Source organism: Mangifera indica, chromosome 13 (genome assembly GCF_011075055.1).
Source record: "Mangifera indica cultivar Alphonso chromosome 13, CATAS_Mindica_2.1, whole genome shotgun sequence".
Lineage (NCBI taxonomy): Eukaryota > Viridiplantae > Streptophyta > Magnoliopsida > Sapindales > Anacardiaceae > Mangifera > Mangifera indica.
In genome coordinates this window covers 15397150-15413793 of record NC_058149.1, presented here as the reverse complement: position 1 = coordinate 15413793, position 16644 = coordinate 15397150, and the positions used below count along the sequence as shown (strand labels likewise).

The following is a 16644-nucleotide window of genomic DNA, read 5'->3' as shown; positions in this document are numbered from 1 at the left end:
TCATTGCAGGATTGATAATTAAAATGGATGGTTATGCATCGGTTCGTTACCAGAGAGAATGGATTTAAGGTCGCAACAACACAATGAAATATGTTGGAGGAGCCAAACAATTGATTAAAATCCCTTATGGAACAACATTCGAGGGATTTATTGAGTTTTTGACGGAGTCTTGCAGTATTGATCCAATGAAAAACTACATTCAAGTATCAATGAAGCTAAGAAAAATTGAGCTCGACTGCCCCATCTAGATCCAAAATGATGAAGATGTCCAGGGACTTCTTGATATGTCCCATTACTTTTAGGAATGTATTCCTGTTTTTGTTACATGTACCCCAATTGAAGGGCATAAGGGAGAAGATGAAGATGAAGATGAAAAAGAAAGTAGTTGGGTCGAAAAAGAATACGATTTGAAAAAGTTGATTAATTTCAGTAATGACCCGTTGTATATTGCAAACTCATGGGCTCATGGAGAAAAAGATATAGTTCCCTATTAGGGTGACTTTGATGGAAATGATATGCCCGACATTCCTTCAGAAGATGTAGAGTCTGAGTATATGACATCAGTTATCGAGGGTATGGATAGTTTGCAGCTTGAAGATCCTACTTCAGGTGGTGGAAATTATTCTGGGCCATTTTTTGACAATGTCCCCACTAATCCATTTAGACGGCTTCTTGATTTTCCTCCACAGCCATCAGCATCATCAAGTGGTTCCAGATCAATCCGAGAGGAGAATGGTATCAAGATTGGTGATATTTTTCATAATAAAGTCCAATTGAAAGACGCCGTGATGCAATTCGCCTTACTTAAATGATTTCAATTTGGTGTCAAAAAGTCTGACAAGAAACAGTGGGAAATTAAGTGCAAGGCTGAAAATTGCAAGTGGTATATACATGCAACCAAGTCCACTGTCGGTGATGTGTGGGGGATCAACTCTATGAATCCTACCCACACATGTTTAGTTGATCAAATTATGCCACATCACAGACAAGCTGGGGCCCGAGCTTTAGGTCAATTAATGAGATCAAAGTTTGTGATGATTGATCAAATTTATCGGTCTAAAGAAATAATTGTGGACATCGCCGATCGATATAAAATTGATATTTCCTACTCACAGGCTTGGCGGGCAAGAAATTGGGCTATCAATTCGAGTTCTATACGTTCAACTTCCGTAGAATGTTAACAATCGAAAAATCGATCGAAAATAACAAAATATGAATTAAGTTATCCTGAAATGACGAAAAAAAGAAAAAACGAGACTGAAATTCAAATTTTATAGGTTGAAATACCTTAAAATGACGATAATGAGAAAATTGTTCGAAAATTTTGAAAATACGAATCGATATATCCTAAAATGTGAAATTCAAAAAAACGGAACTAAAATTCGAATTCTATACGTTGAAATACCTTTAAGTGACGATACTCGAAAAATCATTTGAAAATCGTGAAAATACGAATCGATATATCCTAAAATGGTGAAATTCGAAAAAACGGAACTGAAATTCGAATTCTATACATTGAAATACCTTAAAATCACGATAATCAAAAAATCGTTCGAAAATCTTAAAAATACGAATCGATATATCCTAAAATGGTGAAATTCGAAAAAACGAAACTGAAATTCAAATTCTATACGTTGAAATACCTTAAAGTGACGATAATCAGAAAATGGTTCAGAAATCTTGAAAATACGAATCGATATTTCTTAAAATGGTTAAATTTGAAAAAACGGAACTGAAATTCGAATTCTATACGTTGAAATACCTTAAAGTGACGATACTCGAAAAATCATTCAAAAATCGTGAAAATACGAATCGATATATCCTAAAATGGAGAAATTCAAAAAAATGAAACTGAAATTCGAATTCTACACGTTGAAATACCTTAAAGTGACGATACTCGAAGAATCGTTCGGAAATCGTGAAAATACGAATCGATATATTCTAAAATGGTGAAATTCGAAAAAACGGAACTGAAATTCGAATTCTATACACTGAAATACCTTAAAGTGACGATAATTGAAAAATCGTTCAGAGATCGTGAAAATACGATTCGATATATCCTGAAATGGTGAAATTCGAAAAAACGGAGTTGAAATTCGATTTCTATACGTTGAAATACCTTAAAGTGACAATAATCAGAAAATCGTTCGGAACTCGTAAAAATACGAATTGATATATCCTAAAATGGTGAAATTCGGAAAAACGGAACTGAAGTTCGAATTTTATACGTTGAAATACCTTAAAGTGACGATAATCGAAAAATCGATCAGAAATCTTCAAAATACGAATCAGTATATCCTGAAATTGTGAAATTCGAAAAAACGGAACTGAAATTCGAACTCTATCAGTTAAAATACCTATGAATGTCGCTAACCGAAAAATCATTTGAAAAATTGAAAAAAACGAATCGATATATCCTATAATCGAAAAAATCGAAATATTAAGTTGAAATGACGTCGTTACATCGTAAGTTGTGTCAAAAAGCAACAAAATTTGAAAACTCGAATTTAAAATTTGAAAAATACATATAGAAACACCTAAAACAGAAAAAACGGATATAAAATTCGAAAACTACACGATCAGAAACCGTAGATAAGAAAATTCTCAATTTAACCCCTCATGAAAATTCTTTAATTAAAAGGTCCACCGTTATATGATAAATTTCCAAAAAACCAGCTGTGTTGTAACAAATCTCATCCAGCTCCCCAACATTTTAAAAAACCCAGTTTACCCCCAACTAACCATGCAAAATACGCTGCTGTGGGAAAATTCGTCTTGCCGTGGGAAACGCCGTTCCCACGGCAAGACTGCCGATTCATTCGACAGCCATTTTCGGCCAAATTTTGGTCGTTTCGACCTCCGATTTTCACATACATCAAAGCTAGACGTTGTATAACATAAAACCCCTCAATCAATTCAACCAAAACAACCAAAAATCGAAACATTTTAAGCATTGTTCAAACCGTAAACCCTAAAATTTCAAACCCAAAATTCTCAATCAAATCTCAATAATATCAGCAATAACTTGATCCAAACAAGATTACGGGAGATATACTAACCTTCTTTGCCATTTGCGGTTGCCGGAAAGCAAGAAAATCTCCGGAAATGACCTTTGCCGTGGGAGGTGGAAAGCTTTTGGAATTTTCGTGGAAATGCACAGTGAAAACGCTGAAATACCGTGGGAAGAAGTGAAATTTTGCTGTGAATATAAAGGGGGGTAGTTTCGTAATTTCACTTTTCCCACGACAACGTGCGAAATTTCATAAAAACCTGATGTGGGCTAAGCATTTCCCCGACACCCCAATGTTTTAAAAAACCCACTTTACCCCCCAACTAACCATGCCCAATATGCTGTCGTGGGAAAATTCGTCTTGCCGTGGGAAACGCCGTTCCCACAACAAGACTGCCAATCCATTTGCCAGCCATTTTCGACCAAATTTTGGTCGTTTCGACCTCCGATTTTCACATACATCAAAGCTAGACGTTGTATAACATAAAACCCCTCAATCAATTCAACCAAAACAACCACAATCGGAATATTTAAGCATTGTTCAAACCGTAAACCCTAAAATTTCAAACCCAAAATTCTCAATCAAATCTCAATAATATCAGCAATAACTTGATCCAAAAAAGATTACAGGAGATATACTAACCTTATTTGCCATTTGCGGTTGCCGGAACTAAAGAAAATCGGCGGAAATGACGCTCGCCGTGGGATGTGGGAAGCTTTGGAATTTTCTATCGCTTGTACAATGAAAATTTGCTGACTTTATATATGGGGCCAGTTTCGTCATTTCACAAAACCTGGGTATTTTTGCTTAAATCTAAATTTTTTGGGCAATTTCGCTTTGACCCCTTTAATTTTGCCTATTTTTAATAATTTCCCTAAACAAAATAAAAAACACTATTTCCCACCCAATGTATGCTGTAATGACAAGTTTCCACCCTTTAACTATGGAAACATCAAACACCCACCCATGGCTAGTTAAATTTAATAAAACTCTAACGGTGGTAAGGGTAAAATCGTTATTTTCTCTATAATATTAAAAATAAACTAAAATAGAATCTACTTTTGCCCCTCTAAACTTTAAAAACCAAAAATTTCCTCCACCCTAAGTTTTAAAAAATCACAGTTTCACCCTAGGGTTTCGTTTGAAATCTCCAACTCTATTGCCGACAACCTCTCCCTCCTGAAGCATCCTCTCCTGTTGGCGATCTCTTTTTTCCCATTTGGACGTCCGATCGATATCGGAGAAGCCGTGGAAGACAAAGAACTTCGTCGAGGAAGACGAAGAACTGGTCGTCGTCTGGGAAGACGAGTCGTCTTCATCTGGGAAGACGATCGTCTTCCCAGACGACGTATCTCTGTGTCGAATGGGTTGGGGTGAAGTTGAAGGGGGCCGTCAGTGGAAGAGAAACCGTCGGGAGGGGAAGACGGTCGACGATGGCGCCAGAGAAAGTGAAAGGGTTTGGAAATAAACCCTAGGGGGGAATGCGATCTTTTCAAACTTAGCTTAGGGAAAAAATGTTAGTTTTAAACTTTTAGGGGGGAAAATAAGATTAAATTTAACACCGTTAGAGTTTTGTTAAATTTAATCGGCCATGGGTGGGTATTTGGTGTTTCCATAGTTAAAAGGTGGAAACTTGTCATTACATCATATCTTGGGTGGGAAATAGTCGTTTGGCCTAATTTTAAATGACGTTTTGTGTTACATGAACAGTACGATACAATGTGATTTTATTATATAATTTATCGAAGCAATAATATTTTGTTGCAAGGGGGTTGGTTGATTCACTTTAATTATTAAAAAATTATTAAGATAATTTTAATTTTATTATAATTATAATTTTATTTATTAATTTTTAAGATAAAAATAACCTTATTTTTAATTAATATGATAAATAATGTAAAAAATATTTTTAAATAATTATATACAATAAAATTTAAGTAAAATAATATATTAATATTTTTTAATCTTTAATATGGATATAAATTATTAATATATTTGATAAAATTTAATTTATATAAATAATTATTATATTTGATTAGAGGTAATAAAAAAATATCAGTAAATTATTTTACTTAAATGTTTTTGAATATAATTATTCTAAAATATTATTTATATTATTTGTTAAATTAATTGAAAATGAAATTATTTTTTTTAAAAAATTAATAAATAAATATATAATTATAATAAAAATCAAGATTACCTTGTTTTAATACTTAAAGTAAATGTAGTAATCAAATTATTATTATATTACGTGTCACATCATTATTGGTAATATTTAATTCTCTCAACCAAACACCTTATAAGGGTAATTAAAAATTATTTTAGTAATATATTTTTTATTATTTTATTTATGTTATTAGGTAATAAAATATTTTGATAATTTTGTATTAACAATGATAATGTATTCTATTACCACATTTACTTTAAATATAAAAATATTAATATGGCAGTCTTGATTTTATTATAATTTTATTTGTTTATTAATTTTTTAGGTCCTCATTTTTAATTAATATACTATGTAATATAAAAAAATATTTTAGATATTCAAGTAAAATAATGTATTAGTATATTTTTATTACATTAAACTAAATACAATAATTATTTATATATACTAAATTTTTTTAAATATAGTAATAATTTATATTAGTATTCTATTTGTGAGGTAATCTTTTATTTTTTATAATAAAATATTACTTAAATTGAACATACCCTGAGTTTATTAAGCTCGTATTTATAGTATCAAGCTTGTATCAGTTAGGTTCAAGTATCAACTATCATATTAAATTCAAACTCAAGTTCAAGTCTTAAAAAATTATTAAACTCAAGTGTATACTTAAGTTTAACTCTTTTTATGTCGAATCAAATTCAAATAACGTAAAATTGAGGTTTGGCTAAATCCACCCCATTATTAGTAATTAAGTAAAGTCCCAACTATGTTGAGGCCTAAGTCCAATCTATCAAAACTCATCGTTTGTCTGACTGATTCTCTCTCTAGGAGGGAATTGCGACCATGTTTATTCTGTTCCATGAAGAAATTTTGTGAGTAGTATGTTCCATTCTGAAAGAAGCAAGGAGTTACACTTCTTGTTTTAAAGGTCAAGGTCTACTTTTCCCATCTCTCGTGTTTTTTTACCTGACACATGGATGATTACACTATCAGATTTTCAGATCAAACTCAGACCACCGTCACCCTGAATTCTATCTAACATTAGAGATAAGAATTTATGTCACCCTTAGAGATAAACATTACAAATTGTGGGAGTCGCCAAGAGTAGTGGATATACACAAGGATTGTTAAACTGAAAACAGAGTTGCATAATGTACAACTTTCATGGATTTCAGACTAAATAAAACTCCCACTTCCGAATGTTGATGACTCACTTCACTTGTTTACTGCCAGGTGGTTAATACCGTTAGCTTCTAAAGCTAAGTATCCATTTCATCCCATTACCATCACTCTGTACACGTTTATCTTTGCACTTTCTATGAGGAATTTAAAAGTGGAAAAACAAAATAAATTATTCGAACAGAGAGAGAGTTTTTTTTTTTGGGCAAGTAGAGAGACCGAAACTCGTTCCTCTTCATCTATAAATAGGGTCCAACAAGTAAGTTTTGAAGCAATTAATCATTTATTCTCTGGCTTTACACTAAAACACTATCATGGCCTCACTCTTTGTGATCATGGCAGTCGTATTGAGCTTATTAAGCAACTTAGAAGTAAGCCTTGTTCTTGGTGATATTGGTACCGCTTCATCTTATAATCCTCCATACTTGCGTGAGTGAACCATGAAAAATACGTTTGATTTATTGGATCAATATAAAACCTTATTCAGTCAAACAGGTTACTAGCTACTGATTTGTGTGATTTGTGCAGCAACTAGGTGTAATGGCAATAGTCAAGATCAATTCCCTCCAGGAAATTTGTTTGTTGCGGTTAGTGAAGGGTTGTGGGACAACGGCGCTGCTTGTGGGAGACGTTACAGATTGAGGTGCCTGAGTGGCATTGATAAACCCTGCAAGAGTGGTAGTATTGAGGTGAAGGTGGTGGATTTCTGCCCCAAATCTCCTTGCCCTGCAACCATCCTCCTGTCCAATGATGCTTTTGCTGCCGTCTCCCGCTCTGCTGGAAAAATCAACATTGAATATGCCCAGTACGTATCTTTTCTTTCTCTTCACTCTTATCCTGCTCTTCTCTCCTCTTTCTTCTTATTCCACTCTAATTGTCCTTGCAGGATATGACTTCGACATTATCCAACTACAATAATATGCTTGTGAAGAGTGGAACAAAATGTATAATTGCAATGCCAGTAATCTTGTAATAATTTTGACTTGTTCTAATGACTGTCATTCTCAAAATTTCTGGAATTACTGTCTCAATATTCTGTTAAATTGCCCAAGATAATGCTTAATTATACATGTTCTGCTTAATCTTTAAAATAAAAGGCTTTTTAATCATGCTCGTCCACTATCAATTCATGAGTTTGTACTATCATCCATTGGATGTGACAAAGTTAGAAGCAAAACCTTCCCATAATATTGAGCTCATAAAAGGCCGAAAGACTGTTGAAGTAGTGTTAATCATGGAATTGAATCAGAAATTGACTGTAAAATTAAATTCACACTTTAAATCGATGAAAAAAGATACATTCCTATTCAAAATATCCACATCCTGAAGTCTATTTGTGACATATTGTATCTACCACAAGTCAATAAGAGCTTACGTTGGTTGATTTAATTCCCAATCTTTTGATCTATTTGTTGTGCTCTTTAGTCACACATTGAAACGACACTGGTCAATTTCGTCCATATTATCTACAATGCATGACAGAAAACTCTTACCATAATCTTTGTAACATACCATTCTTATTTATATGAATCATTTCTTACCAAATTAGGGCACAACCCTCCACTTTCCATAACAACTGTGATTTTAGGATTTAATTATGATTTTCATTCCCTGTCATTACAGGATATAAATCATTTTCTATCTTATTAGGAGCACACAACCCTCAACTTTCCATAACAATAAAATTTATCCACATTTATTATATTAAAGTTTTAGTAATCAATTATGCAATTACTTGTAAATTAATGATATTATCGATAATATATAGGTGGACCTAACTGCACTAAAAACATCGGTTTGATCATCACAATTGAACCTCTTCAATGAATTGCCCCAAATTCTATCTATAATTCAATATGCAATTGTCAACATGGAACACTACTGATTGGATAAGCATCAAAATTTAATGCTTCCAACACATCAATCACTTCATTGCTCCATAACATTATCAGTACATGCTTATTCAGCTAGATTTCTAGGAATATGGCGATATGCTTCGTAACTTTTGAACTTGGGATCAAGAACCAATAATACAAACATGCTGTGGATATCTTATGCACAGACATGGTTTTGCAGACACTGATCCTTCTGCTTCCTCTAGAGCGTTAATTTGCAGTCTCATAAGCTTCAAGGTTCATTGACCACAGTAATGTGATGCATGTTATCATCAAACGAAGTAGTGATCAAGAAAGCTTCTGCCCAGTCTCTTAATAAAATTTTACATCTTAATAAAAGTATAAATGCATAGATTATTAAGCTAAAGTATTTTATACACACACACACACACACACACCAGGCGACTTTATCAAGTCAATTTTAATATAGTTTTTAGCTGCCAAGCCTCCCATGGCACAGAGAATTCAGTGGTACAACCAAGTAAAACATAAGTTTTATTTCCTCACAAAATTGACTTCCACTTGAATAAGTGGACAGTATCAAAAGAAACAAATGCCACTCACACTCCAATGATGAAATATTATAATCAACTCAAACAAGGCTAGATCTGAATCCTCCAGTGCAGCCACCCACAATTGGCTGTTCACTCATTTATGTACTTGCTGACAATATTGAGGAGCTCTTAGAACAAGCCGGTCAGGAAATTCAATCTTAAAAAATGACACCTACCCTTGTGTTATGGCCAAGTAATTAAACAATCTTTAATGAATCTTATCATGTGGTTAGTGACTTAATGGCAGGATGGTTATCTCAAAGTGGTGCAGTAATGTCTATGCAAAATACATTATTATAAATGTGCTTCAACCATGCATATCCAAGTCATCATAATCATTACTTTTTTCACCTTAAAGATGATAATGAAAGATCTTAAAACAAAGACATCCACTATTCTTAATATAATATCCCACATGCAGTGATTATGCAGAGTCACTTAACAAAGCAGAAAGGTTCTTATATTTAGAACTGTAACTCTATCACATCACATTCACATGGCTAGTTACTATCTAGGGGAGAGCACAGCAAAAAGAAAGAAAATTGTGAACATCTTGTGCGGTGAAGTGAATAATGGGACAAGATTGGCAATGAATCAAGTGATATTTATATTGTACAACTATCTGCTTTCCTGATTAGTTATTAGTTAATCACTTCTAGACCAAATTGAAAAGAATTAAGTTCCCAAATGTCATACACAACTTTTAAAAGAAGAATAATCAGCCAATATATTTCAACAACTTAACTGGCAATTCTAGAAAAGAAAACTGACCTCATTCCATGGCCATAAGACTCTAAGCCTCTTGCATATGGCATGCATGTGATATCAGCTTCAACTATTCCATATAGACAAAGCAGTGACAGAAAGCGATGAATAAAATTAAGATTGGCACACATGTATAGGGAGAGAACTACCAATCCATTGAATCAGTGTATGGATTCATATAGAGAATGAAGAAAAAAATTAAGCAAAAGTACTAAGGTTAGAGGAGAGATATTCATTAAAATAATACCATTTCGGTACCTCCATGCAAGATCAAATGAGGTCATATTCAACAACTTCAATGTCAAATGGGGTTATTATATTAAGATAATCCTAAAATGGCCACACTGTTTTTTTGTCTGTAGTTTTTTTTGGCAGTGAAATGACAGTCAAGAGCACCCAGTATGAATCCAAAATTAGGGCGGGCATCCACTGAAAATTCTAGATTATTAAATCAAAAGGGACAAATGTGAATCATGTACAGAGTTCAGATGTCAACTTGTCACTTAGTACTATATGAATAACATCTTTTCTTACAAGACATTTCTGCATCCATCCTCATAATAACCAATTGAAAATGGTTAAATCATAATAGAATAAAATAAATAGAAAATGAGGAAGGGCAAGCATTCTTCTGCATATGCATGGTTGAAAGGGGTCCCTATAAGCACAATGGATTTATTCTCTTGATCAATGATTGGGATCGAGAAGGCACTTGCATGACTATTTACATACTCTTGATTTTGTTTTGGAAAAATGGATGAAGAGAATGAACTCCTTCCAGGTATAGAGGTGTCTGCATTTCAATCAAGCGAGAGACCTACATTGACAACTTGTTTCTGTTAACTAAATATATGATCAATTTTATGTTTAACATATGTTTTTGGCATAAAGGCTATATATATAACAATTTCTTGTTAACCAGTAAATATTATGAATCATCAGATAGGTACACAGTAAGGAATCACTGATAAAGAAACATGATGCTTTTGTGCTTAATATAAAAAAACACTGACCAAGCAAGCCACGGTATCATTGTTCAAATGTTAAAAAGAAATATTTTTTGGATCAGCTCAACAAACATATTTTCTTAAGAGAGGGGTGAGGGCACCAACAAACAAAACAATATTTGAGAAAAGAAGAACTCTACTTACTGCTCGGCGGAAGGCAAACATCTCTTCTTGTCCAGATAGCATGGAAATTATACCAGTGGGTGAACCCCCTGAACTCACAGAGCCTTCTGCCAAAACATTTCGGCGAAGTTTCCCTCCCTCTATCTCTGTTTCAAACTGGAAACTGAAATTCAAGTGGAGATGCCCATGTTAGTCATATACATATGAATTCAGAACCCCTAGATTTTGAAAATTCTTGAGGTGCATTCATAAACATTTATAAAAAAGGAAAATATGTAACATTGCCAAATTGCAACTCAGTCTAAAAATCAAAATTCTTCATTTTTACATCTACAGGAAGAAGTAATAATTACAGAATTAAAAGCTACAGTTGAAAAACAATTTATTGAGATCCAGAAACATTTAGGCAGAGTATTCTATGCAGATGAGAAACAAATGATTATAAAGCCACCTGGTATAGAATAAAATACCTACCTTTCCAAATCAAAAAGTGTACCCTCTTCAGTTCCTTGAAATAAATCATCAATAGAAGAAGCTGCAGAACAGACGAGGCAGCAATGATAGTTGTATAGCTCATCAATTAGGGTGATAAACCTACGTGCCTGAAAGTGAAGCATGTTAATATCAGCAGCAACAAGAATGAAATTAACTGTAAGTCAATCATAGTTGATCATAGGAATTGAAACAAGATTCCAAATCTATAGAAGTACTTAAAGTAGAAAGCAGTTTCTGCAATGGAACTCCCAAATACTGTTCCTTAGCTCATTTATATCAAATATCCAACACCAAGCTTGGCGCTTGAAGCATTAAAATGTTGCTAACATACCTTGTCACGAATTCGCATACTCATTACTGGAATGTCAGAGATGAAAACAGTGTGATAGTTTTGTGCTACTGCAATGTAATCTGCTGCACCTAACTGACATTGGACAATAAAGTTAATAACACCATCCAGGAAAGGTAAAGTGAGCGAACCACAAACAAGCCTAGGCTAAAGAAAAAAGGAAAAGAAATTGTCAAATAATTCAAATGCCTTGCCATCTTCTAAAGTCACCAAAAGAAGAGTCTGATGAGCTTTTGAGATATTAAGCTCACCTAAGATGTTAAAAAACCTGGCAGATAAAAGTTATCAATTTAGCAAATAAATGGATAAACAAAAGATTAGTAATAAAATGAGGATTTATACACAGAAAAACACACACACCCATATATTTGAAGATGTGTGGACAGTGTGGCTATATACAGCAATTAACTTATAAATGATTTGTTGACCATATACAAAAATTATGAACAAAAATCACAAATTCATACAAAAAGGCAAGTCTATTACCGGGCGACTACATAGATACTCGAATGTTAAGCGTGCCACTCCATTACAGCTTTGAGGAACTTCCAATGTTCTGGTTGAGAACAAAAAAGTGTACTTTAATTTGGGAAGAGTAAATTGATTAAATTTGTGTATTTAAGACTGAAAAGTACCTCCCAAACATCACCGGGATGGTATAGGACGTGATTTTTCCTCCCAACTGGTTTGTGACTTGCTCCCACATTGTCTCAAATGCCGTCAGAGCACCACCATCCAAGGGCCAGAAGTAGTGGACCTGCATATATGAGACGATAATCTCAAAAACTAAACAGACAGCAATAGCATCCTCAGAGAATTGTCAAAAACTGGAACCTGACTTTTTATTTCTCAAAGTTATATTACACTGGGAAAGAAAAAATTAAAGCATGATTACAAGCTAAGATTTAGATACTCCAACCAGAAAAAGCTTGGAAATTTAACGAAAATGTTTCCATATGTAGTCTTAATCTTTCAAAATCCTTTTTTCATATTTCACTGAACTATCATGATATAGAGGACTTGAGTTCTTCCTAAATCTAAGTAAATGACGGAAAATTAAGACCGAGAAAAGCCATCTAGATAGTTCTCATTTGGCCTCCAAAAGGTTGAACATGAAAGGTTGTGGAAGATATTAAAATCTATACAAAATCAACTGGTGTTATGATGTCAAGATAATTCTTAGACTAAAAATCTTGATGGTAGATAACAGATAAAGAAGAAACCAACCATGATAATATCTCACCTGGTCCATACATCTTTGTGCTATAAGGCGACGGTAATCGATTTCACTTCCAATTGCAATAATCTCACAATGCTTCTCCAATTTTGAAACAAATTTTTGAAATAACTCCCACTGCATCCCATCCTGCATGAGAAGGATTTTTTCTGAAACCTGTTGTAATGTTTCTATGCATTGTGTATGTGAAATAACCACTACATCCAATAGCATACACTTAATGACAAGGACCAACAATAATACTATTTAACCTTAAAAATGGATCAGACATACAAACCACATACACAACTTATCATAACAGTAAATAAAACAGGGGGATTCGATGACAACAAACTCAATTTATTGAAATTTTATCAACATAATGGGGAATTTGAATGCAAGTTCTGGTCAATTAAGCTCTTGCATTCATCAACATCAATCAGCAACATACCTGATTTAAATCATGTGGTGCTCTGTTACTCGTGGCCACAAGAACAGTTCCAGTACTCAACAATCTGCTCAAAATTCCGGATAAGGCTACAATAGCGAACACATCCACAGTCTGTACTAGAAAGCAAAACATTTATGTCATGAAGAGTTGCCAATTCCATAAGCTGGTTCCTTTAGCAACAGGTTCTGGATAGTGATAAACAATAGTGAATATTCCCACATAATACTAATTCATCTTTTGGAAAATGCAGAGAGTTCTTGGCTATCACTATGTCAGGGTAATATCAAAGTGAAATAGCATGCTGTTTTGTACAGTGACAACCCTGGTCTTGGTCATCAGCAGAGCTCTGCCTTAATATGACCTCTAGAACATGGATTTTTGCAAACAAATTACAGACAGCTACAGGAAGGATCTCATCACTGAACTTCAGAGTAAGGAATAAACCCATATATATTTGATTGCGAAATGTAAAAGTGTTAACATATGATACCTGAGCAATAGATTTGCATTGAAGCAAGAGTGCAAAAGGACATTACAAATGTGAAGTCAATGACATAAATGAAAACCAGACCCTTTATAAATGTATCATCACCTGTATCTCATCAAAACAAAGAATGCTGGCCCCTCTTTGATCTGCATGCCACTCCATAAGAAACTTATCAGCTACCGCAGGAAGAATATCTTTCATCTGAACATCCTGCTTATATCTTTCTTCTGCAGCTACCCATTCCTTAACTTTCATATCGAATGGAAGACTCGTAATCCAACTAGATATGTTAGATTGCAAAGACTTTTCCTCCACTTGATTTTTCCAGAACTGGTGCATATGTTCATTAATTTTGAGCATAGCCTGCAAAAACATACTTTTAATAAATGGAATCAAGTGCACATTACATATACTGCCACCTATTAATAGCATGCAAAGAAAATTTAAAATCCTAAGAATTACCATCAAAGGACAGCAATCTCAAACTGTAGGGAAAAAAACCTTTTTAGTAAAAATGTATATTCTTTCATTTATCAAAATAAATTTAAATTTATATCTGAATGCAAGGAACTTTCAGGATTTCAGCAAAATAATCAAGAGTTTACCTCATGAAAATGAAACCTTCGTCGATGTTTAACAATTCTTTGAGTGCCACAATAAAACATGTCCATAAGCATGGTTTTGCCTGCATGGAACAATTTCTTTAGTTTATTATATTCTTGTGAATATGCACATTCATAAGTCAACAAGATTAAATGAAAAGCTCAGAAATAGATTTAAAAGCAACTAGCAATCTCCACTGCAAATGATTTATTTGAATGACAACAAAAAATGATTTATGGAACAATACCATGTTATCAGATCAGAAACCAATTCTTTCATATTGTCCAATGTGTAATTAAGTATTTTATCTTGTATGCCCAGGCTTCAAAAATAAGCGCAAAAAAGATCCACCAACATACCACTTCCAACATTGCCATATATATATACTCCTTTCGGGGCTGGAGGAGCAGTTGGACGCCGCCCAACAAGAGAATCCAACTTCCTTTCTCGGTTAAGGTATGAAACCCATTTACCCACTCCTGATTCTACATTTCTAGGTTTTTTCCTGAATCAAAAGAGGTTCCATTTAATCAGACAAGGCACCATTAGAACTTCTACTTACCAAAAAAAAGCCATTAAAACTTCTCCAGTGTTGATATCAACTTTGTTTCAATATCCTCAAGAAAAATCACCAAAGATGCATGCCTTTAATATTGAAAAGCCCATGGCCATAGAATATAGAAAGCATCCATGATAATTTCTGAGGTTTCCTAATCTTTGGCAGTATTTGCTATAGTTTATTTAGGAAGTTAAAAACTGATTTAACAGCATATTAATTTTTGGGAATCTTGCCTCTAGTAAGGGAAACAGAAGAGACCAATTAACTCAGTCAAAACGAATAATTTCAGCTAATTCTATGCTATAGTTTTTCTTGAATTAACTCAATGATATTTATTCTTGATTACATCCATGCACAAAAAGTACGGAGTCATCAAAATATGCAACAATATTACTATGCTCTACCCAAATATAAACATATATTTTATGGTAAACTGGAGGGTTGGTCAAAAACATGTCATGACAGAACCAGAAATGCCTCACCAAAGCATCAATCTTTCCAATATTTGATTCCTATTCTTGTTTACTGAACCCAACAGATCTCCCTGCTGCTTTAGCTCAGCTTCCTCCATCAATAGCTTGCGCCTCTCATACTCTCTTTTTTTCTCCCAGTTGGCTAGGTTTACCTAAAAGAAAGCAAAGAGAGGATGCAAATCATGTGAAAAATCATAATGGTGGTCAAAGAATAACAAGAACACCAAATCCGGCACTCAATGCAACACAGAAAATCACATGATATTCCTCCATATCTTTTTCATATTGTTCTAATCTCCCAAGCAAATTCTCTAATGCCAAAGCAATCCTTTCCTGGTTAGGATCCCACCGCAGCTTCCCCTCCTCAATCAGTTTTCTGTACTGCATTAGTGGTCCTGAGAGATAAAATCTTAAACCATATTAACGAAGATACCATGGAAAATTCAACAACCGCCATCATTTTTGTCTAGTGAATATGCCATTCATCAAAGAAGTGGAACTTAAAAAAAAAAAAAAAAAGAATCCCCTGATCAAAGGAATCGATTCAGGAATTCACTTTGTAAATTATACAAGCCACTAAAATAATTGACCAGATTACATGTTGAACTAGGTAAGTAAGAAGTTACGTTAAGTAGCTACGCAGTTAAAAACTACAGATTTCTTTTTCTTCAAAGTTCAATGGATCAAGAAATTCATGTCTCTTCTATTCTCAATTTTGCTCGAAGAAACATTAAAACTCAAATTATTGACACCAATAATATTTACATTCCCAAGACAAACTCTTTTCGCATATACTTATTATCATCATCCAGCGTGATTCACATCATCACAAAATTTGATTTTCATAAAAAAAAAAAAAAAAACCTTCGCATTAACTAGCATATAATAAGAGGCCAGGTACCTGGAGGCTTTGGAGATAAAAGGCGAGAATAAGAGCGAAGCACATTTATGCCAACCTTCTTATTATAAGTTCCTCTTTGGATGTACAATCCTAGATAGAGTAACGAAGCCATCGAAGAAAATTTTCTCATTTTCTTTTTCAGAGCTACGACTGTGATTTCAGTTTCCAAATTGTCGTCCAGAAAACGGAGGGAGGTTGATTGAGAGGTGACGTGGCTGCTTCTATTATCACCACGCGGAGCAACGTTGGAGCACTGTTGACGTGGACAGCAAAGTAACTGTTTGAATCTACCCTCGGCATCCGCAATAAAAGAAAACGCTCCGGGTAAATGTCATGCACCTCCCTTGAAGTTTCAAAAACGAGACTCATGTCCCTTGCTTGATCGGGTGTACTCTTTCGCACCCCAATC

At 34.0% G+C, this 16644-nt stretch overlaps 2 protein-coding genes across 3 annotated transcripts; one reads left to right on the top strand and one right to left on the bottom strand.

The window, feature by feature from the left end:
- Positions 1-6671: 6671 nt before the first annotated feature.
- Positions 6672-7250, top strand: LOC123194243 (EG45-like domain containing protein). The gene is made up of 3 exons (XM_044607394.1): positions 6672-6786; positions 6886-7162; positions 7244-7250. The coding sequence occupies exons 1-3, from the start codon at positions 6672-6674 to the stop codon at positions 7248-7250; spliced, it is 399 nt and encodes a 132-aa protein (XP_044463329.1).
- A 2737-nt stretch (positions 7251-9987) lies between these two features.
- On the bottom strand, positions 9988-16583 carry LOC123195107 (putative ATPase N2B). Of its 2 annotated transcripts, XM_044608712.1 has the most exons (14): positions 16236-16583; positions 15593-15729; positions 15344-15486; positions 14662-14807; positions 14305-14384; positions 13805-14062; positions 13213-13323; positions 12789-12911; positions 12181-12302; positions 12032-12101; positions 11528-11620; positions 11176-11303; positions 10723-10864; positions 9988-10388 (listed from the first exon to the last, which is right to left on the bottom strand). In XM_044608712.1, exons 1-14 carry the CDS (start codon positions 16363-16365, stop codon positions 10296-10298), a joined length of 1776 nt encoding a protein of 591 aa, XP_044464647.1. In that variant the 5' UTR covers positions 16366-16583; the 3' UTR covers positions 9988-10295. The 2 variants fall into 2 exon arrangements, with proteins under 2 accessions (XP_044464647.1, XP_044464648.1); XM_044608713.1 differs by lacking the exon at positions 15593-15729 and having other exon boundaries at positions 16236-16580.
- Between the last annotated feature and the right edge of the window lie 61 nt (positions 16584-16644).